Genomic DNA, 24057 nt, shown 5'->3' on the forward strand with positions numbered 1-24057 from the left:
ACAATACAGGAAGAAAATGCAAAACGAGAAATACAATGCTGTACTATAAATTGCGTCATACAGGGTGATAATTAACTTAGTTTCCGTCCTTTTTCTCTTGTAACTGATGAAGGTCTAAGGCCGAAACGTTTTTCTATTAAATTTTTAACTTTTTAACTTTTTTTACCGTCAGAAGTTGTCCGTCCTTGCTTTATCAAACGTTTATATATATATATATATATATATATATATATATATATATATATATATATATATATATATATACTGTATATGAGAGAACCCCTAACCCTGTTCACCCCAAGTAATCATATTTTAAAGTGAATAAATGTTTGAAAGAAAATTCGCCCTGAGTGGGATTTGAACCCACGTCCCCCCGCATACTAGTCGGGTGTGATATCCACTACACCATCAGGACAACCATGCTGGCAACACGGCAATCGAAGATGTGATTTACGTGGCATGGAACGTGGTCTCCCGGGAAATTTTCTTTCAAGGTGACAAGGTAGGGGAAGCCTATAACTCCGTTTTGAAATCCAACTAAGGATCAAGTTCATGATACACGACCGAAGTCAACTTAGCGGATGACAATGGAGGATCCACAAGGGATACAGGCTACTTTCAAATCAATATATACTGTATATGAGAGAACCCCTAACCCTGTTCACCCCAAGTAATCATATTTTAAAGTGAATAAATGTTTGAAAGAAAATTCGCCCTGAGTGGGATTTGAACCCACGCCCACATCCCACTCAGCGAACAAACCAGAGAGTTACAATGGCAGTTGTTCAAGAGAACTGGCAGTCGAAGTGTACAGCTATCGCAGAGAGAACTACGTTTATTTTTAACACGGAGTTACTGAGCGATGTGAAATTTGTTGTTCCAGCAGCGACTGGCGAAAGTGAAAGGAAGGTGATCCCAGCTCACAAGTTTGTGCTTGCAATCAGCAGTCCTGTGTTCTATGCCATGTTCTATGGTCAAATGGCAGAGATCAAAAACTGTATTGAACTGCCTGACTGTGACTACGAGAGTCTGTTGGAGATGTTTCGCTATTTGTACAGCGACAAAGTGAATTTGAGCGGAGGTAATGTGATGGAAGTGCTGTACTTAGCGAACAAATACATGCTGCCTTCACTTGCCGAGAAATGCGCCGAATATCTTCGACGTAATTTGAAAACATCAAATGTGTTTTGTATCCTGCCGCACGCTCAGAAATTTGAGGATAAAGATTTGGAAGATCGATGCTGGAAAGTTATTGAGGAGCAGACAGAAGAAGCTTTGAAGTCAGATGAATTTGTTACAGTTGAGCGATCGCTAGTCGAGACAGTTGTGGAAAGGGAAGGACTGAACGTGAAGGAAGTGGAACTGTTTAAAGCTGTTGATCGCTGGGCCACAGAACAAAGTAAAAAGCAAGGGATAACTCCTGACGGCGAGTCGAAAAGACGAATTATTGGAGAGGAGATTGTGAAAGCGATTAGATTTCCTTTGATGGTAGAGAAGGAGTTTGCCTCAGTTGTAATCGATTCTCGTATTCTTAGTTTGGATGAGGTTAGAGACTTGGTAAAACATTACAATGGCGTCTTAACTTCTTCTTTGCCATTTGGACAAACCCCAAGGAAAAGCTCTTTAAATGGCCATCGTTGTCAAAGATTTGGAGTCTTTAAGCAACCGGAGTTGTTTTTATGGCTGTGCACTGGGCTACCTGACTGTATTAATTTTTCCGTTAACAAGCCAATCATGCTACATGGAGTTCAGTATTTTGGTTCTAAAGGTGGCAACTACACGGTTTCCACAAAAGTTAAAGATACTACAGATGGCTCTTCTCAGGTGAGACAATCAGGATCATACGCTTCAGAAAAAGACACGACTTTTTCTTATTATGGTTTTTCTGTACTGTTCGATGGACCAGTTTGTTTGGTGGAAAACAAGCAGTACAAGTTAGAGTCGTTTTATCAAGGGTCCCAAGTCATGGTATGGGACAAAAGGACAAACATCTGTGGAGTGTCAAGGAGTGGTATTCACCTTTCGTACTTCACCGAATCACTTGTATAGAACCAATGAAACAAGAGGCCAGTTTCCTGTGCTGTTTTGGTCAGCAAGATGTTGAATTACTATTTAATATATCATTTTCGTTTTAAGATCTTTCATGATGATCCCGAAACGAGTTTAACCTTATGTGAATTTACCTTCGATTTACCGTCTGAGATTCCCGGGAGGGCCACTATAGTTCTAGCCTGAGTTTTGTTAAACAACAGGCGAGTTTCCAGTCCTATTTTAGTCAACAGGACGTTGAAGTCACGGAACTATGAAGTACATTATCTCGGGTCACTTTATGACCCTGGTGGTCAAATTGTTTTAAGTTAGGCCTCCGTGACATGTTAAAGATGCTTTAATTTTTATTTCATGTATGGTTACTGAAATGTTGCTGAACACTGCTATCAAAGATGACTGGGGCTGGAACTCGAATACGTACAAAAAGCGTGAAAGGGTGAGTGAATGGGGAAAAATGAGGGGAGTTGTAGTTTTCCGTTACACGACTAACGTTTGTACGGTGGCCCATATCTGCAAACACAACAAACAATTCTTGAAACACAACACAATATTTTTGAAACACAAGTCAATATTTGTGATACACAACACAAAATTACTGAAACACAAGTCAGTATTTGTGAAACACAACACAAAATTATCGAAACACAACACAAAATTATTGAAACACAATCATCAATGCAGAATTGATGTGCTATTATACAAACTTAAATCCTATCATTAGTCAACCGCTGACACGTTATGCGCCTAACTCAATCCTGCCATTGTGGTAGTGAGGAGGTAGTGAGATATATGGATGTTTCTTATAAAATGCTTGGACTCCTCAGAGGAGCCTGAGGAAACGTACAAATTCTGTTCTAGATGTGGAGCAGCTGTCGACAAAGAGGTTCTCATACGTTATTATGGTGGTGGTAGTTAAATGTTACTTGATAGAAGGCCATGGTTCGTGATTACCTGGATAGAAAAATTCTTAGCAGGCTCATAGAAAAGAGCTATCATTATTCCATATTCCACCGCGCTGAGATTCAAGGCTCTGTGATCAAGAAACAATGAATTACTTTCACTGCCCAAAATAGCTGTAGTAGACCGTTTCACCTTTCTGGTCACATCTGAAGGGAAGAGATTTCTGGGGCAAGAATGTGCGCCTTTTTGTGGAGGGAATTTTTCTCGAAACAGCTGTGTAGATCATTGGTATAGCGCCTAGACTTTGCGGTGGGAGGTTATGGATTGGAACTGTTAAAGTTAAGAGTAACTTGTTTCATTTCGGCTATCAACGACGTAGTGTTTCTGCCTAAAAAAAAAAGTCAATATACACTTGCAAGTGACCTATTAAAACTCCTTTACATTCTCTGGCTGCCATCTCCAGTAGCCAAAAGTTTACCACAGCTCTTCTTTCGAGTGGTAGAATGGTTAAGAGCTGATATAAGGTAATTATAACCAAAGGACACGCAAAAATTGGCTTGAGATTTTTGGTAAGCAGTTAAAGGAGATGGAGTACGAGCAGTGACAAAAGGGAAGTATCATGCGGGCTTGCGGAAAATAAATTTAATATTTTATAAAAGAAGGCATGGAGCAGGCATTGAACTCTTTGTGCATTCAGTAAAGAGAAATATTAAGTTATTGTTTGTAATTTTATTTTCTTCAATCCTGCACAGCAGCTTGAGCAGTTGACAGAACTTTGCGCATGTTAGTTCTAACTAACACGACTTTGATTACTTTTTTATGTTCAGAAGTTTCTCAGTTCAGGCTAGGGTAGGTGTTCCCTTTGCGGCCGGGGGAAGACTTTGAGCGTGTGGAGAGTATCCGCCTGACTGACATCGTCCCGCTAACAATGCAACCTCGAGTCCCAATACTTTTCCCTGAAATTTAAAGAGAAAACTCTGGACACGAGTTTGCTAACGGTAATCGCGAAAGATCAGAAACAAAGCAAATTGATGTCGCGAATTAAGAGAAATTAAACCGTAAACTACTGAGTGGCAAAAAAGAGCCCAGCTTAGTTGTAATCAGACAGGCCTTTTGGTTCCTGGAACCGGGAGATCTTTGACTTCCTAAAACATGGTGAGCACGAGAACATCAATTTACTTTCAGCAATGACATGTCATGCCAAATTGTCCCCAGAAAAATTTTAATAAAGGTCGCTAAATTTGGAGCTCTTTACTTCAATAATTTTAGAGTTATAAGCGTTTAAAGTTAGTGTTTTCCTCGGAAGCCAGCTTTAAAGTCTTAAAAGCATTTTCATTAAAGCCAAGGTGAAAGCCACAGCGCCTGACTTTAGGGAAAATATGCTACAGCATTTTTTCTTAAGCCTTTTTAGGTCGAAAAGCGTTTGTGATGTCACCGCTTCATGAGTCAAAATACGACTTTTATATACATAGCGGCCAGGAGCCTATCACTGGGAGCGTCCAACTCTCATACTAAGCCTATGTCACAGCAATTTTACATACCGGTCTATTTTTAGCCTTCAAAATCTTCACAGGAATCTACACTAGAACTATCAGACGATTCCTTGCATGTCTCCGCCATTTTGTTTTTCCTTTTAATCTTCCGGTGAAATGATGACGTCATTGAGCACTGAGTTTTCCTGCGGGGGTCTGAATTCGCGGTAAATTCAAACTAAAAATAGATCGGTCTGTGAAAACGCCGTGACAGGAATATGGGATAGTTGCATCGTGCCCAACGATGAGAAAAGTTACTATCCATCTGTAGGACATATCTCGGAAGGCAGGCCTTTACCATGAAACATGGATTCTATGATTACGTGTAAGTGACTGTCATTTATTATTTGAAAAGGTAACTTTAACATCCCATAAAGTTGCGTAAACAAACCCACTTTCTTTCGAACTTGAAGTAGAAAATTGGCGATTAACACGTCGAGATCTCTTGCATCAATCTTTTCAATCTCTCTCAGCTCGTTCCTTGAAACTAAAAATTTTTTGAGCAACGTGACATCTCACTGTGTTTTGCTTAATGTGTTCTTGTTTTCTTGATGCTGTACAAACTCGTCCAGGGAGCAACCAACCGACACAAATCTAGAGCTTTCCTCCGCCTTCGCCATTTTCGCAGGAAAAATTTGGAGGAGGCGCCGCTAAAAAGCCGCCAAATCTGGAAAGCTATTTGAATGTAAACGATGCACGATTGTGATTGGCTCGGAAAGGCCTTTGCGCTATCGTTGATTGGTTATACTTCGACACGTGAAAGAGCTGTGCGCCACTCTGATTGGCTGTATGGCTATTTTTCACGCGTGAAAATAAAAGGTGTAGATTTCTACAAATGAGCTTTATGGTATAAAATTCTCGTGTTATATGTAATAAAAAATGTTATTTGCCGGCTTAGCTGGGTCAATCGGTATAGTGAAAAACCGTGACCTCCTACGACCTCCCAGCCGGCATGTAACATATATTTCTTAAACTCATTAATAATCTAAAGGTTTGCTGAAAAACATCAGTACAAAAATTAAAACCTTGCAATAAACTTATCCCTTAAGCAGTCCTTCTGGTTTTGATTAGAGGAGTCCTTCTCGCTTTTTCTAGATCACCATTATAGGCTAAATTATGATGACAATTTCCTAGCTACTCACGTGGACAACTGATGTCGGTGTTGCATTCTTCTTCTGTTACCTTACATCTTCCCATCTAACTAAAGAACTTTAGGCTCTGGGTGCTCGTCGTTCCTTTTAGGGGTTAAAAAAGCGGGTACTTTTATGGTACCTTTCAGGGTGTTGAGCTGAATTCCTTTGCCACAGGTCCTTGAACATGGCCTCCAACCAGGCTCGTACCATCTATGTATCTATATAAAAAAAAAAGGTAAGAAAAAAATTGGTGTAATTTACTAAGCATGCATCATGACTTACTGAGTATGCTAAAATTTATACAAGATTACTTTTAAGGAAGCCTGCCTGTAAAAATCAGACAAATTCTTAATTTCGCGGCAAAGGTCGAAATTCGATTTCGCTCATATTTTTGTGGTAGATAGGCTAGGGTATGACAAAAGCTACTGGGTAGTTTTTTTGGCAAAATATCCTTTTATTTCAAAGAAAAATGCAAACTGTCAAATTCCGTTAAAATCGTCATTTGACGCACCATTTTGTTAAACAAGTTCGAGAGCGACGCATGCCAAACCACATGACTCTTTCGTCTTTAAAACACTCAAATAATTTTGTGCAATGTTCAAATGTGTACTGGGTTGATTTTGGGGAATGTTGCGTTGTCTTTTTGCGTGCAAAATAATTACATTTCGAAGACATGTATTTCATTCATTTAAAAGTACTTTACTTTCAAGGCTCAAGTTTACTTTTTACGGTTACTATTTTTTTTACGGCTAACGGATGAAATTGTCCAATTTCTACCCCTAGAGGCTAAATTTTTGGCCCGTTTTAAGGCTAACGGTAAACTCCATTGAAACTGTCATGCCAATTTCAGCAGATATGTCCAGGATTTAACGCTAACGAGATTCAAATTCCTTATTATAAGCATCACAAAGTGTCCTCATTGGTAAAAAGTCACTAAAACACACACAATTCTGTCAAATATGAAGTATTATGAAAATGTCAAATAACCCTGCCAAATATGAAGTACTAATCAAACAATACTTGCGTTCAATCCTGGACATAAGTGAATTTCAGCGGATTTTAGCTCAGTTAATTAAGCATACTAAGGGCCGATTTAGAGGGTACACTTTTAATCTCGCGAAATACAACTAGACAGCACGACATGCATATGATTTGACATGACATGACGTGACGTGACTACTTTTCTTTAAAGAAAGGTACAGGGAAGAAACTGTCCTCGACCTAGTAGAGAACTTAAGAGAGAATGTCCACTAAGTCCGAGCCAAATTGAAAATATGTGGCATCTGTGCACATGATGAAAAATCAAAATTCTTCATATTTCGCTCCTAGAAACCTGGTGGGTTTTTTTCTTGAAATACCGGCAGTTGTTTAAACCCGCCAAAAAATAAAAAAAAGTCTCTTGAAGAAGTAGTAATCTCCGATTTTTTTCTCACCGATTTTTCTTTCAATTCAATTCAGTTCAATTCTTTATTTACAGTTTAAAGGGAGTTAACACACATTTTGCACGGTAAATAAGTGAAGATAGTAAAATATTAAGAAATATTGAGCTGTAAAGAAACAAAAATTTATGTATGAACGGTGACCATAGTAGCAAGAGCTTTCTGGGTGGACACCGCCACGGTCAAGTAAATGGCCCCATAAAAAATTAATTCAACTAGGCTAGACCTACATACAATAGACCTTCATTTTGGTGGTAAAGGAGGCAAACAGGAAAACTGCTTGAAATTCAAAGAATATATACAGGGTAAATTTTTGTCTTTGTTAACATGTTTAGTAACGTTTTGTTTTCTTACAGTACTTTTCACTGAGAGCTGCCTGACAACAAAAAGTGCATCACTTTAAGACTAAAAAGTTCAACGTGGAAATATGTAATATTCTTGTAATCTATTCCTTTAATTTCCTTAGATTATCTAGAAATTGTCGCCATTATAAATTTTCCTGTAGTCTTCTTCACTACTATAAAATCATCAAAATTGCATTTGTAACGTCACCGACGTCAACGTCGTCATCATCGTCATCATCAGCCCAGTTTTCAGCATAATAATCATCATAAATTACATCGTGATCATAATCATCACAGTTTTCATCGTTATAATTATCATAATTGTCGTAATTGTCATCATCATCATCATCATCATTATCATTATCACCATCATCAAAATCTTGATAATCAACAGCGAAATCAGGTTTGTCATGCATATTTAAAGTTATACCCCTTAAATTAGCTCCGGAATTAATGATAATTTCGCTATATTTTTCTAAGTAAAGTGTTTCTGAAATTAATTCAGAGTAAAAGCGTTTGAGTGGAGCTTCGTTTACGTCAAAGAGAGGCTTGAAACTAAATTGAGCCTCATTTTCGTCAAATAGATGCTTGTAACCATGTGCAACCTCATTTTCGTCAAAGAGACGTTTAAATGACACTGGAGCCTCGTTTTCGTCAAAGAGACGGACGTGTGAAGCTTCGTGTTCGTCAAAGAGATGCTCGAAAGTGAGTGGAATCTCGTTTTCGTCTGAGGGGTGCTTGAATGTAAGTGAAGCCTCGTTTTGGTCAAGGAGACGGGCGAGTGGAGGTTCGTTTTCGTCAAAGAGATGCTTGAAATTGAGTGGAATCTCGTTTTCGTCTGAGGGGCGCTTGAATGTAAGTGGAGCATCGTTTTCGTCAAAGAGACGCTTGAATGCGAAGGGAGCATCGTTTTTATCAGAGAAATGATTGAAAGTGAGGGGAGCCTCATTTTCAGCTGAAAGATGCTCAAAGGTCAACGGAGCTTTTTTTTCATTAAGAATATTAGTATTTGGAAGCAAGACCAGTCTCGTTTTTAGCAGACAGATCATTATCGTGACTCCGTTGTTCTTCTTTCCCCTGAAATGATGCACCATTCTTTCCGAGAAGCATTCCTCGTCCATTAGCCAGCACCAACAGGAGAATCAAGACTTTCATATTGTTCTGTTGAGTTGAACAAGAAAAATCAGCGGTCATCAAAGATACTTTTTACAACAACAACAGTTTATTTCTACTACTGTAAACAACTAAAAGAATTTACAAGATTATAATTATAAATGAATAAATAAACATTACAGTACATACAGTAGTGGGACACCCAAAATAACTAAAAAGCTAAACTAGTTGGGTGACCGTAATTATAATAATTAAAAATGTGAGAGTCAGGAACGAGGCACAACAAATACATTGGTATACATAAATATCATAAACTTGGTACAAGATTAAATATACAAAACAAAACAAAATAAATAGATATAAACCATCAAAATATCAGTAAAGATTAATAGAGACTAATGAAATGCGAAGTTAGTTCTTTTTTAAATTGATTAGAAGTACAACACTTGAATCTTTCATCGAGTTCATTCCATAATTTAGGTCCATTAAATCGAATATTAAATTTGCCAAAATTTGTTCGAATTTTTGGAAGATAGAAAGTAGATCTAGATGCAAAGTGAGTATTTACATTATGTTTACAAGATGGTTTGACAAGATGTTTTATAACGTAATGTAAAGGGATGTTCTAACTAGGGGACTGGGGCCCATTAAAATGGAGAAAATTTGTCCTTGGTGAGAGGGATATAGCCCCAAAAGTCTCTTGGAAGCGCTTATGAAGTAAAGTATCAGCTTTTCTTGTCTAATAAGGGACATGAAAAATAGATTGGTTGAGTGATCTGTCAAGTTTCATAGGGTTCGCGGAAGCTCCGATATATCAAGCATGACTCAGGGGCACCCAACGGATCGTTTCGGTAAACTATCTGTTCGGAAGGCCTTTAATCCCCTCTGATTTTCTTGAGAGAATTGGCACCTCGAATTTTCGTGATATGAGAAATTTAATGTCTGTTGTTTTCGGACTGTTGAAAATGTCGTTTCGAGTACCGAAAAAAGGTCAGCTATCATTTTCGGAAAGGCGATAAGACCTAAGGTTTTCGGGAAATGGACAAAAAAGCCCTAATAAATTCGAGAATACTCAAGTTCCCCTAGAATATCCGAACAGATAAAATTTTTTTAGTGCAACCTAAAATTAACGTACAGAGCTTTAAAAGTACTCCAGATAGCCTAAAACAGCATCTAACAGCATTAGAGAGAAAACGGTCGTTTGGTGCCCCTGATGACTGGCCCAGACTTTGTCCCCAATGGGAAAAGCCAGAAAGTCAGTGTTCATGTGGTAAAAGCTTGGCTCATCCAAAAGGCTCGTAATTCATCTCAACTGTCACGTTCCACAAATGCCAAACTTCAGAGTGTGAGACTTTTCACCCGTGGTTACCCAGGTCCCAGAGCCAACTTTGCGATTTCTCGTGCAAACAGTTGGCTCTTTACATTAAGAAAAAAAATAAAACCAAGTTCCCTCGCCTAGAGTGGCGCTGTGGAGGGTGGCCAGGAACATTTTTTTTCTACCATGCATGTATCTTTTACTGTCTCCTAATTCGGATTTTTATCGTAATTTAAAGTTTCCTGAAATTTCAGTAGTATGGGCCAAATTTCTAATCTCATCAATGAATAAAAGAAGCGAGTTTGGCAATGTAAAACGAAAAAAAAAACAGTTCGTAAATCTTCGTTCTAGAGGTTGTTCATCATCTCCGTATATTCTAAAGTTCCGATATTTTCATTTTTTTAATAGCGTTCCTTTGAATTGCTGAATTAAGGAGTATAGCATTGTCACTTGATATTTTCGCAAATGAATCTCAGACCCAACCGTGATATTAGAAAAAATATTCTTTGCATGACTTGACTAGAAAAAACTTCGACAGCAGCAAAACTGAAACGGAGTGAGGAGTGTGGCCAAATGAATAAGCCGTATCAGCTGTGTTGCACCTTCCATATAAGGACATGGAACACCGCTTTGTTGTTTATTTCATAACATGTACTAAATTTGCTATGTTTAAAAACTCCCAAACAATTCCTATTCGGCTAAGTCACCGTTGCTAATTAATTACTTCTAATTTGGCGGCTATTTTCAGAAGAATGCTGAGTGATTGACACTAACGCTCTCTGGGTCAAACAAAAAAGTGTTTTTGTGGGGTGAAATCATCATATTTTATTTTTCTTAACCACAGAACATCACTTTTAATATCCTAATTTTCTAAAAACATGAATTTCTTTGTTTGAAATAGCTGGTGAAGAATTAACTAAGTGTAAGCAATGTGTCAAGTTGGCTGCTTTATGCGAAAGAATTTGAATAACTCTCAGCAAAAACAAAATCACACCATTTGAGTCCAAATATAGCTATAGGTTCGTGTAGTAGTTCGATTGTCAAGTCGGTAGAGTCATCCTGCTAGCGATTGTAATTCATCAGCAAATTTCCCTCATTCTACCAAGAATGGCAAAGAAATCGAAAACGACTTCTACGTCAAAATATAGCACAGCACGCTAGACTTAGGATAATCATCACGTTTTTGCCTAAAGAAAGAATTTGATTCGAGTATTTAGGCTGTTTATCTGATATTTGGCAATTAAATATCATTCAATTTTGTACTTGATATTTTTGTAATGGGACAATGAGCTTACAATTTTTTAAATTCGGAATGCGTGTTTGACTGAGAAACGAAATTTGATTCACCGAAAAAGTGTGATATCTATGAATTACGAAAATCTGAAAGTACTCAATGTTTTTGGTGCACTAAATGTTTTAACCTTCTAAGCTGGGGGCTAAAATATTGCTTACCAAGATAGATAACAGCTCATTATTTCTTCACCGGCGCTGTTTTCGCTCCTGAGCTCAGTAGTTCTGTGGGAAAAACGAATGATATGGGGAGAACTTCTCCTATAAATAATTTAATCGGTCTATTGCCTAGCAACGTGCAAACACAGATAAACAAGAAATAACCTGTTTATGTCCGGTTTTTATTGTTGTGTTCACACTGACGTCACTGTTGAAGTCCCCGCCCAGCAACCCTTAAATACAAACAGAATTGGTCACGAAAGAGACAATACTTGATGAATTACCATTTTCTTACTTTCCATATTAAAAGAAGGGTAGAGCAAAAAAAAAAAAAAAAAAATGAGAGTTAAAAGCTCCATCAATATGTTGCAAGGGTTCTTAACTCCATGGTGACAGAAAGGGCTAACAGAAAGGGGAGATGAATAAATATGATGGGATTCAGAAAAGCAAAAAAAAAAAAAACGTTTGATATTAGAGGGACACTGTCACCATTTTTAGCATGATTTTGGAAGTCTCAAGAACATATATCGATCATTGGAAGCTGAACAACAGTGGTTTTGTTTTGTAGAGCGGGACTTTTACAAATGATGAAACCCAATAAGGAAGTGAGGATTGCTAACGATGGCGAGGATGGAGACGGATTGCGATATGGATTTCTAAAAAGTCGTCAAAGGTTCAAGCTTAAGTTTGGCTCGAAAATCGTTGAATTTTGCAAAAATGTTGCTGCGGTGTGGACTTTTTTCAAGAAATTGCTTTTAATCATTTAGTTAGAGCTAATTGGTTCTTATTACATAGACTGTTTAAGGACCATTTCAGTGTCCCTTTAAAGTCTAAACTCTTGTGGCTAATGGTTCAGCGGAAAGGTTTACCAGCGGCATGAGAAAGGCAATATATAAACATCTGTCTAACAATACAGTTGAAGGAATAGTGATGTGCCTGGCTGGGGAAGTTGTGTTGTGCTGAGGAATATTACGTCACTTAATTAATCATCGCAGTGCCTTTGTCGCACCGATTATACATGATTACCGGCAAATTGTAGCACAACTTGACAAAATGCTGCGGAGACTTTCGAGATTGGGCGCGAGTCGCGCATCGTTCCCAATGCTCGTTTCAGAGGCGGTTTCACCAAATGAACTTTAACATGGACTGTCTTTCAATCTAGTGTTCGTGGCACGAAGCCGTCAAGAAAATTGTTGCTCTCCTAGGTCGAAAGTCACTTCACATAATTTTGTTCATCTCCGCTTTCTCTTGCCCTTTCTGTTGCCATGGAGTTAAGAACTTTTTGAAGATCTTGACGGAGCTATGAATCCTCATTACGTTTTACTACACACGTCTTTTAACGCTGAAAGTAAGAAAATGGTAATTCAGCAAGTGCTGTCTCTTTACTGGTTTTGGTTGCTGGGCGGGAATTACAACAGTGACGTGCGAATCACAACAATGAAAACCGGACATAAACAGGTTATTCTTGTTTATCAGTATTTAAAGGAGAGTAGAAGTTCTCCCAAAACCACTGATTCGCCGTCTCTCGCACAGAACTACTGAGCTCAGCCTCGAAAACAGCGCCGGTGAAGAAATAACGAGCTGTTATCTGTTTTGGTAAACATTATTTTAGCTCCCAGCTTTAAAGGTAATTCATTTCAAATGCCTGAACAAAATTCAATACTTTCAGATTTTCGAAATTCATAGATATCACTTTTTTTTTTTAGTGTATCAAAATTTGCTTGTCAGTCACAGGCAAACACGCATTACCAATTGTAGCTGTATATCATGTAGGAAATAATATTCATTTGCTAAATCTCAGATAAGAGCATAAATACTCTAATCACACTCCTTTCTTTAGGCAAGTCTAGCGTGCAGTGCTATATTTTGACGTAGAAGTAGTTTTTGATTTCTTACCAGAAAATTCTCGGTAGAATGAGGAAAATTTGCTGACTAATTATAATCGTGAGCAGGGTGACTCTACGGACTTGACCATCGAACTACTGCACGAACCTATGGCTATATTCGGACTCAAATGGTTTCGTTTTCTTTTTGCTGAGATTTATTAAAATTTCCGATTTCTTTCGAATAAAACAACCGACTTGGGACGTTGCTTGCACTAGGTTAATTCTTCACCAGTTATTTCCAAAAAAAAGAAAAAAAAAATCGTATTTTCAGAAAATTGGGGTAATAAAAGTGATATTCTGTGGTCAAGAAAAATAAAATATGATGATTTCACTCTATAAAAACACTCTTTAACCCAGAGCTCAAGTGTCAATCACCTCGGCAGCTCTTCGGAAAAAAGCCGCCGCCAAATTACAAATAATTAGCAACAGTAACTTTCCTTTTGATGTTTGATTTAGCCTAATAGCGTCATTGTTTGGCGGTTACAAAACATCACAAAATCAGTACATGTTATGAAATAAACAGCAAAGCGGTGTTTCATGTCCTCATATGGAGTGTGTAACACAGAGCCATCCATTTTGTTACGGCTTACTCATTTGGTCCCACTCTTCACTCTGTTTCAGTTTTGCTGCTGCCGCAAATTTTTTCTCGTCAAGTCACGAAAAGAAGATTTATTCTAAAAGAGTGCGAAATCGGTGTTGTTTCTTTAATTTAATTTCGATACGAAAAATTGTTGGTTGTCAGCTTCACTTGCAAGAAACATTACTCCCTGATTTAGCAATTCAGTGCATTGTTAATAAAAAGAAAATCTAGACTGAGAATCTGGAAAACACGAAGACGATGAACGACCTCTCCTTGTATACGGTGGCTGTGCCCGCAATACGAGCGGCAGTCAAAACCGAGTTGTCCTGCCGATACGACATGATAATACTCATTTAATTTGCTTCGCAGCAAACAAAAATAATTAACGACAACGATCAAGTTGCTCTGGCCTCTTCTAATACTTAGCTTGAGAACTGCGGGCTCAATGAATTTAGCGAGGAACGACGTATTTTGTTAAAAATAACACAACTGTTTTCCCATCTAGAGATACTCAAGGAGCAACGAGCGAGTTGCTGGACATGGGTGACCCATTTTTGGCGACATTAATAGCTTGGAGACACAAATTGTTTCATATCTTCCACTTTTCCCAATTTGATATGGTTTCTGGCCTTGTAGCGAAGCTCCTGCGGAGCGGAGCCCCATACCTCAGAAAATTTGGTAACCCATCGATCTAAAAGATTTTGGTTGTCACGTGACTGTCCGTCCGTACGCCACTTGCACTGCGCGTGCGCAAGATCAGCCCTATACCGTGAAAAACCATATGAACACTCTGTCAGTTTGGGGTCATGCCTGATATGGAGCTTCTCGACGAGAAAAGCTGATATATTATTAAGAAAAGTTGATATTTTACTTCATAAGCGCTTCGAAAAGACTTTTGTGACCAACCCTCTCACAAAGGCCCCTAGCTAGAGCATTTCTTTACATTCGCCCATTATAAAAGATATAATTGATGATTACTGATTCCTCTTTTTCTCAGCTCAGCAGCAACAATATGAAAGGCTTGATTCTCCTGTTGGTGCTGGCGAGTGGACGAGGAATGCCTCTCGGAAAGAATGGTGCGTCATTTCAGAGAAAAGTAGAACAATGGAGGCGCGATAATGATCTGTCTGATAAAAACGAGGCTCGTCTTGCTCCCAAGCATTTTCCCAATGAAAGAAAAGCTCCGTTAACTTTCAAGCATCTTTCTGCTGAAAACGAGGCTCCCCTCACTTTCAATCATTTCTCTGATGAAAACGAGGGTCCGGTCACATTCAAGCGTCTCTTTCCCGAAAACGAGGCTCTACTCGCCCGTCCCTTAGACGAAAACGAGGCTCCATTTACATCCAAGCATCTCTCAGACGAAGACGAGGCTCCTCTAAAAAGCTTCTACTCTGAATTAATTTCAGAAACACTTTACTTAGAGAAATATGGCGAAATTATCATTAATTCCGGAGCTAATTTAAGGGGGGATAACTTTAAATATAACAAACCTGATTTCGCTGTTGATCATCAAGATTCTGATCATGATGGTGATGATGATGATGATGATGATGACAATTATGACAATTATGATAATTATAACAATGGAAACTGTGATGATTATGATCACGATGTAATTTACGATGATTGTTATGCTGAAAACTGGGCTGATGTTGATAATGATGATGATGATGATAATGATGACGACGACGTCGACGTCGATGACGTTATGAATGCAATGTTGATGATTTTATATTAGTGAAGAAGACTACAGCAAAATTTATGATGACAACAATTTTTAAATAATCTTTAAGGAAAGGAAAAGATTGCAATTAAATACTACAAATTTCCACGTTGAAGTTTTTAATTTTAAGGTGATGCATTCTTTGTTGAGATGCACTCTTGCTGAAAAGTAAATCTGTTAACAAAAACAGTTACATTGTACACTGTATATTTTCTTTAAATTTCAAGTAGTTTTCCTGTTTTTTCATTTACTACCGAAAGAAAAATAGGTGAACAAAATGAAAGGTTAATATTTGTTCATAACGCTTTTCTGGTGGGCATAGTTTCGGAAGGGCTTGTTATTAGAAAGAACTTCGAACTTTTTACCTGATTTGCCTTATAGTTGGAAGGAACTTTGCATTTGATATACTTCTAGTAAGTAAAAATTGGCCAAACCTACAGATATGACGAAACGACACAGAGGAAAGTATCTCCTTTATTATAAGTCAAACGCAATGACTTCCAATGCAAAGTAAGGCATTTAGTAGGGAGTTATAATCGGAAAAAATATATAACCGTTTTCTAGAGCTGAATATAAGCGTCCCTGAACATACAGTAGTAGCTAGTGGTATACAGGTTACACAACACTTGATATATAAGGATTTGCATGTAAAAAACGGTTATATTCATAAGCCTAAAAAATACGAACGAATATGAATGAATAAAGATAAACTTACCTTGATTCAGTTGTGTGTTTCTTTGTAGTTCCCGTTAGGTTTCTAGGTCGATTTATGGCAATGAAGGTGGTTTAATTTAGCGTCACTGCTTTAATTGTCGTCTCGATACCATTTCCTTTCTTTTCGTGAAGGAAAACGCTCGTCCGTGATGTATGAGGAATTTCCAGGCGACTGGAGCATTTGGAGCGAATTTACGGTCGTCCTCCTTCAGTGGTCCCGTTCGCATTCGTTAGCAGTCAAGGTAAAAACCACCTAAATTCCCATAAAACGGCCTAGAAAACTCACGAAAAACAAGGAAACACGCACCTAAAGCAAGGCAGGTTTATCTTTATTCAAACATGTCATACTCAGCTCCCCCAGTGGCAATTTTTGGGCTTATGAATATAACCGTTTTTCCCGAACAAATCCTTATATTTCGACTGTTGTGTAACCTGAGTGCTGCTGCATGTACAGGTGCTTGGGCCAGCTGTACACTCGAAAACTCTCTCCTTCACAGAAGTCTCTTTTGTGCTGCCTTGACCATGTTTCTGGGGCGCCTTCCCACTCTCATTTCACTTCCCCTCAGCGAGGGAGCCTCCGCGGAGGAGAGAGCACCCGAAAATATGGCAAATCTTTCCTGTCCAAATTGGATTTCACCACAGACTCGTCGTTTCCCTTGTTTAGACGCCAAAACCATCAACTTGTGTCCTGCCATATGATTGGTTAGCACCTTAGTCTATACAACTCGAAGCCGCAACAACAACAACAACAAGTTTATTTGTACTCATACCTAAAATTTAAGTTTGCCAAAGTAAGTTCAAAATAAGAACGAGTACATGACTGCCCGAAATAACCTTATTAATGGTCTAATAAGACTGGGCAGCCATCCTTAGTGATTAAAGCAATTATTTATTTGGCCCAGCTCAGAAGAGAAAATGATTGTAAAATAAAACAAATTTTATGGATATTGTCTTTGACGCTAACAAATCACAGGCATACTTTTTAATAAGACAAATAAAACTGTATTGATAACCAAGATTTTATGTTCGCATGCTCATTTTATCTCAAATGGCAACCAACATTTTAAGTCAACCGAATCAAGTGCTTGCTTTGGCAGTAAGCTTGTTGGTTGTTTGTTCCAGGCGTACGGCCTCGTAACATCGTTGGCCATGTTTTTAAGGACAGAAGTCGATCGCATATCCAAGCCCTCACGCAAACACAGCCTTTCGAGCACGTGTGCATATGACAGGTTAAGGTGGCTCCACAAGGTAATCATTTCTGGCGTTGCGCGCGCAAGTGTTATTATGTTTTGAATGCTGTTTGTGCTTTCGCTTTCACACCCAGTCCTCTCAAACTTATTACATGTAATGACTGATGATTAAATAGTGTTCTGCTATCTTCTCTGTTAAAATTTAGGACTGTAGTCTTGAATTATAAATGTCCAAACAAATGTGTTTTTACTGTTTTTTATGGCTTTATTTGTGATTTTCTTGAATTTCCTTCGGTGACTGATCTTCCAAAATTTTTAAAGCACATCGCTTCCAGCGGGATATAAATTTTAAACACGAAAAAAGTAGGATTTGTAAAGGCAGTTTTTTCGAGTTTTTCAAATTTATGTCTTCTACCGCTGCAAAAAACCTGATCACATAGATTTCCCTGAAAAACGAGCTCCAACTAAAGTAAAGTATTTATAACTCGTCTGCCAAATTTTACGGAATTTCACCTAAGGAAACGCGAGAAAATTCACGCAGTCAGTTTTGCTTTTTGAGCTCATGTTGACGTCATAAGATATCAAAAAACACTGACGTTTTCCTTCGAGCGCGCGCAGATTACTTGAACTTTCGTCCTCAGCGCGCGTGCGATCGTAAAACTATAGGGAGCAAACCTTAAAATTTAGCTTTACCGTATTTTCGGGCGTGTAACTTCAACATCCTACGCGGGGTTCAAAGGGGTCATGTACTCTATTAATGACGCAAGCGCTGCACCGGCTGTAAAATATATATCAGTTTCATCAAGCCGTAACAACATATGTTCTAGTAAACACTGCTCGGTAACTATGGCTGATACCAAGACTGTATTTTTCCTGCGGAAATGGGAGGAAGGGGTGAAGGGGCGGGGTCAAGGGACTGTGTCATAGTCTCTTAATGGGTTTATCTAACTTTGGAGCAGGTGATGGGTAATCGAATCTGTATTTTGTTTCAGGAAGACAAACAGCCGCTGACAGTCTTATATTAGTTATGGGTGAGTCTACGTCAGTTCTTAACATAACACTGCACTGATTTTCTCACCACCAACGACAAATCAGTGCTCAGTCGTTCCTGAAAATGTTTGAAGAGAAAAAATATGTAAATTTTGCCCCGACGCCAAGTTAGTAATGTATCAACCTCCAGTGAATGCCCTTCAGGGCTGGGTTGTTCAAGCCCCCCCCCCCCCCACCCCCCCCCCCCCCCCCCCCAAGGCGTAACCTCTGAAATCGTGTTGTCGATGTTGGTATGTTAGTAAAACTAGCGCTGTTTTTGGTCGTTTTCAAACGTTAATGTTTGCCAATTCATGGGAGGCTCCTATGATCCTTGAGTCCACCCAGATATTAGAGATAAAAGTAGAAAAAAATAGTTGCAAGCATAACCGACTGATTACTCCCCGCCTTCGGATTTACGGAGATCACGGAGAAATAACTGGACCATTGTAACTCTAATTAAAAGTCAATCTTGGGTTGAGCAGAAGGAAAAAGACATAAGGTGCAGTGCATAAGGACGTCACATCTTAAGCCCGTCTGGATCACAGATGCGTCAAAACAAAAATACTATCTCAGTTTCCTATGCGCATTATTTTATAGTTTTGGCCCATTACTACTGCAATGTTGTTTCCGGAAATCCAAAACAAGGCTACAGACACAATGAAGTAATTCGATGATTAACCTTGTTTCAAATTGTATTTCTCTCTCGAATGGCTTAAGCGGTTAAAATTGTACAAAGCTTAAATGAAACAGACCCAAACTTATATTTCCTAGAGTCCGACAGAGTTGAGACAAAATCGACCAACAAATTAGCATACTGAGCACCTAGAACAGCAAAGTTTTTCAGTGTTCTCGCCTAGTTTGATGAGTGAGAAATAATATTATCAAGTCGATAGATAGTTGATGAGTTGGTCAGATAGCTGGGTCCGGGGGCAGGCACCAAAATGTTTACGTTTCTTATACATATATGGCTAGGAGATTTTAAATGATATTCACTGTTGCTCAATATTGCATCTTAACCAAAGCAGAATATCTCCTGTGCGTATCTGATCAGGGAAAAAAGAAATGATTCTTGTCTTGTATCATATAGTGTAGGTCAACAAAAGGGCAGAGTGCCTCATTAATTCTATTAAATTAGCTAAGGCATGGTTGGAGCCCCGGTTGGAGCGAACTGGACGTTTGTTGAATCTATCAACCAGAAGTTGATATTAACGGAAGTTTACGGTTCCTATGTCACGCCACACCCGTCCTCCCACAGTCGTGACGTCAAAGAACTTGTCATCACTTACCTGAAGGACTTTGGCAGTTAAAATGTCAGCTGGATAGCAGATTTTCCTAGATTTAGATTAACTTAGTAGATTCCTTTAACTTAGCACGGTGAGTATAGATAAGAAATGAAGTTTTTCCCGTACAATGTATTTACCGTTATATAGGGTAACGTAAACTTATATGGTATCGATCGTTCCAAACTACATCGTGGTCACGTACTCAGCGTACAGTACTCAGGGTACTTGATTTGATTTGATTTGACTTCATGATCACATACATGTATATATTGCTTCGTTTGAATTTTGTTAGAGCTGACGAAAACTTACTAGCCAAAGGTACAGTAAATATTCAACGCCAATCGTTTCTCTCTTTGTATTTCTCTCTAAAGAATAACTCTACCGGTATTACACTGCGAGCGCTTGACCCCCCTCTTCAACTGTCGAATCGAATCGATCGTAATGGGTTCGTTTTGGTGGATTATCTCTGCTGTGTGCTTGTGCTCTACAACTTTTCAAAGTATTGAGGCTCGTAAGTATCCAAGAACGGTTTTAGATAGCTGGATTGCATTCATCGCATTAATTACCGAAAACATCTTTGTTTGACTTTAGAAACATAACACCCGATACGCATCGTCTTCAAACTTATGCTCTGTAGGGGAGACTTCGCACGATCACTGTCAAACGGCTGCACACTGTTGTTTATGAGTTTATTTCACCTCATGTAATAAGCTTACGTGTGCCAGAATGCTTTAATTTTTAAGAGAATGAACAATACACTAGTTTGACGACACAGTCAGGCTTTGCGTTTTTTTTTCCATTTTCGTGTGTGCTAACAACTTGACCATATGCAATTTATGCACTATGCAGTCAACCATTTATAATTGCAATAATTTTTTTAAATGAATGCCTAATTTCATTACCAGTAGTTTTTAATTTATTGTTCCCTCACTGATAACTTCATAGTCAGACCCCTATGTTAAGACTTTGTAATTATTTTGAATTCAGACTTCACACCTTAGGTATATATACTACTGAAGGCAATTATATTGGCTTGTGGCATGGATTGCAGCGGGACTTTTATTTTGCTCACAATATAAAAGTGAATTTCTCAGACTACTGTCAGGGAGAAGGGCGAGTCACATGCTCCTTCTGGCCAGGGTCTTAGGGTTTTTGCTTTGCTTTGGTTTGGTTATATAACCTTTCTTTCTCATTTCCCCATTTGTTTACAATCTGGAACCACACAACAGGCTAAACAAGTATCAACACCTGGGGTTGTATTAATGTTTTCAGTAGGAGGACAACTGGTTTTCACAGGTGGGCAAAACATTTTGAAGTGAAATTCTCTATAAGAAAAACTTTCCTGTAGATGGTCAAACCAGGCGGGCAAAATCATCCTCACAGGCGGCCAATTTGCCCGGTTCCTGGTCCCCTGATCAACACTGCACATGTTATGTCCAGGACTCAAGCTCATTATCTAGCTAAAAATCTCTGTATTTGTTTAATTTTTAGAGAGCGTGGCACCCTACTTCATAACAACGCCCTCAAATTCAACAGCTGTATTGCATGCAGATGTGCGATTAGACTGTCAAGCCTTTGGGATACCGGCACCAACACTGAAATGGGTGAAATATACTGACAGCAGCGAGACCGTGATTCAGACTGGTGGGAGGTTTATTGTGGGTGCTGTCTTTAAATATCTTTATATTTTGGGGATACACTGGTCTGATGCAGGGCAATATGCCTGTGTCGCACAGAATCAGTATGGAAGAGTCATAGCTGATGCTTATGTTACTGTTGTAACAGGTATGTTGGACGTCACTAAGTACATGTAATGCTATCGGATTACATTTAAATTCACAATGATCATTGAACATTATAGCTAATCCTATCAGTCCCTTGGGAGATCAGCTTGTATTTTCTATGTTTGTGGACTGTATTTTCCATGTAATAACTTATGAGAATTATGAAACCAATTATTCCCTCCTCACCCCTCAGGAGGTACACAGCACACACTAATGAATTGGATTGGGCACTAATAGCCTGTGCACCAAAACCCCACCAAAACACTATAAAAGCTCCCTAAAGAAACAAGTTAAACTGCAGTATAACTTAAAACGTATAGTAGTTTATTGTTTGACTAGTTGATTGTGAATAAGGTTTTTAAGGTGTCTGGCAATTTGCTTGTGGGAGAAGCTTGCCAGTGACTGACCAAAAATATCTGTAGATAACATTTTAACGAAATAATACTGAAACAGTTAAGACATACTATATGTTTGACATGTATAGTTGTTTATGGTAGTGTTTATGGTAGGAAGGAAGGAGCTTATCCCAGTTTCTGTGGCATAAAGCAACTAGGAATATTTGTACTCCCTGCTGGATGGGATGCTACTTGTGCACCAAGGCAGAGAGAGGCTCTGTGAGAGTATGATTTTAAGTGTCTTGCCCATGAACACAACACAGTGTTGCCAGTTGGGTCTCAAACCTGGACCACTTGATCCGGAGTTGAGTGCACTAACCATGAGGCCACTGTGCCTCCACAACAGTCTGGGTGTTTATAAATTTTAGTCATTAGACGTATTCCCTACTTGTTATACAGAAAGTCCACCCAGCTGGGACATCAAGCCACACAATGTGACATTGTATGAAGGACAACAGTACACATTACCTTGCAAGACACATGGCTATCCTACACCAAGCTATTTCTGGTCACACGATGGATCCCTTGTCATGGACTTAGATGTGAAAGTCCTTGCGAACAACTATTTGTTTTTCTCCAATGCAAAGTCATTGCACAGTGGCTGGTATACATTTACCGCATCAAATGTATATGGAACTATTTCTCATTCCGTCTATGTGGATGTGGTTTCAGGTATGTCAGTTGCATTATTTTATAATCTGCATGTGTTTAGCACTTGGCTCAATTTTACCCTCTGTACACCTAATTTGATATTTTCCTTTGTTCTGGTGTCAATGGGTAATATATTAATAAATTTGTAATGTACAAGAAACAAAGGGAAATACCATCAAATTGTTCCAAGGGTAATAATTTATTGAACCAGTACATAATATAACATATAATACAATTATAATTGTATTATAATTGTATTATAATTTTATTATTTTAAAATGCAGCTAGCAGACAATCAAATTCAGCAGACGTACTGTAAGCATTCACTATATAATCCAACAGTGCACACTGTTAGGGTGACCAAATCATTCCCTAATTTTTTTTTTTCTCATGCACTTGGGTTTTAATGTTCTTCTGCATCAATAATGTAGAGCTATAAGTACAATACTTACGCTTCTATCCGATCTTTAATTTCATGCCCTCCAAACTTCCTGTTCATACATGTACCATAACTTGATAGTGCATGTACTTAAAAGCATGATTCAGAACCAACTGTTAATAAATTATTATTGGTATATGGCAATGACAGGCACTAGACAGGATTCCTACTAAACCACCATGTACATGACATTGCATCCATTAGACGACAGTGAAGGGCTGGCTATTGAAATTGACTTGAGCTAAACCTCATCTTAATTTCATTACTTCGTCATGCTCATGATGAATTAATAATGTTTTATTCTCAGAGTTCTCATGACTCTGCTTTTGTTCTCAAAGATCCATCAATTGTCATTCAGCCTGAAGATTTCCCCACTGTTCATGGATGGATGATCACATTGTCGTGTGGTGTAGTCGGCAGTACATCATTGAATGTCAAGTGGGTAAAGAATGACAGTGATTTACCAGATGACAAACTGATCTCATTGGCACATCAACTTAATCAGCAAGCTGTTCAAGTTCATACATTGACAATCAAGAAAACTAGGCATCGCCATCTTGGAAAATACAACTGTATTGTGAAAAATGCTAAGGGAAGTGTAAAAAGCAGGACGGCTCAAGTTTTCTATTCTAGTAAGTAAAATCAATGACCTTTGACATACTTGTAGTTGTTTTTCTTTTCAATATCTAAGTTACAGACTGAGGCACCGGAGAGTATTTTAAAATGTGGGGGAGGGGGGAGGGGGGGCTCATCGTACACCAAGCCAAACACATAACAGGTCTACTAATTCCACAAATTTCCTAAAATGTCCTTAAGTTGTATAAAGGTAGTTCACTGGCACAAGCAACCCTCTTTGATAGTGTCAAGGGTGTGTCTGTAATTGACTTTTGACAAGGCATAAGTAAGCTCAGTCTAAGCAGTTAATTGGCTTCTCAACCACAGGCCAGAGCTGTTTAAAAAATGTCCTAACAACAAATTATTTCAGCAAACTTATGGTATCCTGATGAAAGATATGTGAAAAGATGATTAAGTCAAGAGTATATAAATATTTTGCCAAACCAATATCATGCTGTCAGTAGCTATTAGATAAATAATATTTTTTGGCATAG

General features: G+C 38.5%; 1 protein-coding gene and 1 pseudogene across 2 annotated transcripts in view; both read left to right on the forward strand.

Moving 5' to 3' along the window:
• Window positions 1-758: 758 nt before the first annotated feature.
• Window positions 759-4610, forward strand: LOC145493070 (BTB/POZ domain-containing protein 6-like; annotated as a pseudogene).
• A 14552-nt stretch (window positions 4611-19162) lies between these two features.
• LOC145491767 (fibroblast growth factor receptor 2-like) overlaps window positions 19163-24057 on the forward strand; it is a 16206-nt gene continuing 11311 nt past the window's right edge. Inside the window, exons 1-6 of one of the 2 annotated variants that reach the window (XM_081471025.1) lie at window positions 19163-19541; window positions 19596-19770; window positions 20051-20190; window positions 21171-21464; window positions 22258-22530; window positions 23287-23580. In XM_081471025.1, the coding sequence (XP_081327151.1) occupies window positions 20121-20190; window positions 21171-21464; window positions 22258-22530; window positions 23287-23580 (931 nt within the window). In that variant the 5' untranslated portion in view covers window positions 19163-19541; window positions 19596-19770; window positions 20051-20120. Of the gene's footprint in view, window positions 19542-19595; window positions 19771-20050; window positions 20191-21170; window positions 21465-22257; window positions 22531-23286; window positions 23581-24057 lie in introns of those variants that run through there. The other variant, XM_081471026.1, reaches the window with a different exon arrangement.

Source organism: Orbicella franksi, chromosome 7, assembly GCF_964199315.1.
Source record: "Orbicella franksi chromosome 7, jaOrbFran1.1, whole genome shotgun sequence".
In the NCBI taxonomy this organism is placed as follows: domain Eukaryota; kingdom Metazoa; phylum Cnidaria; class Anthozoa; order Scleractinia; family Merulinidae; genus Orbicella; species Orbicella franksi.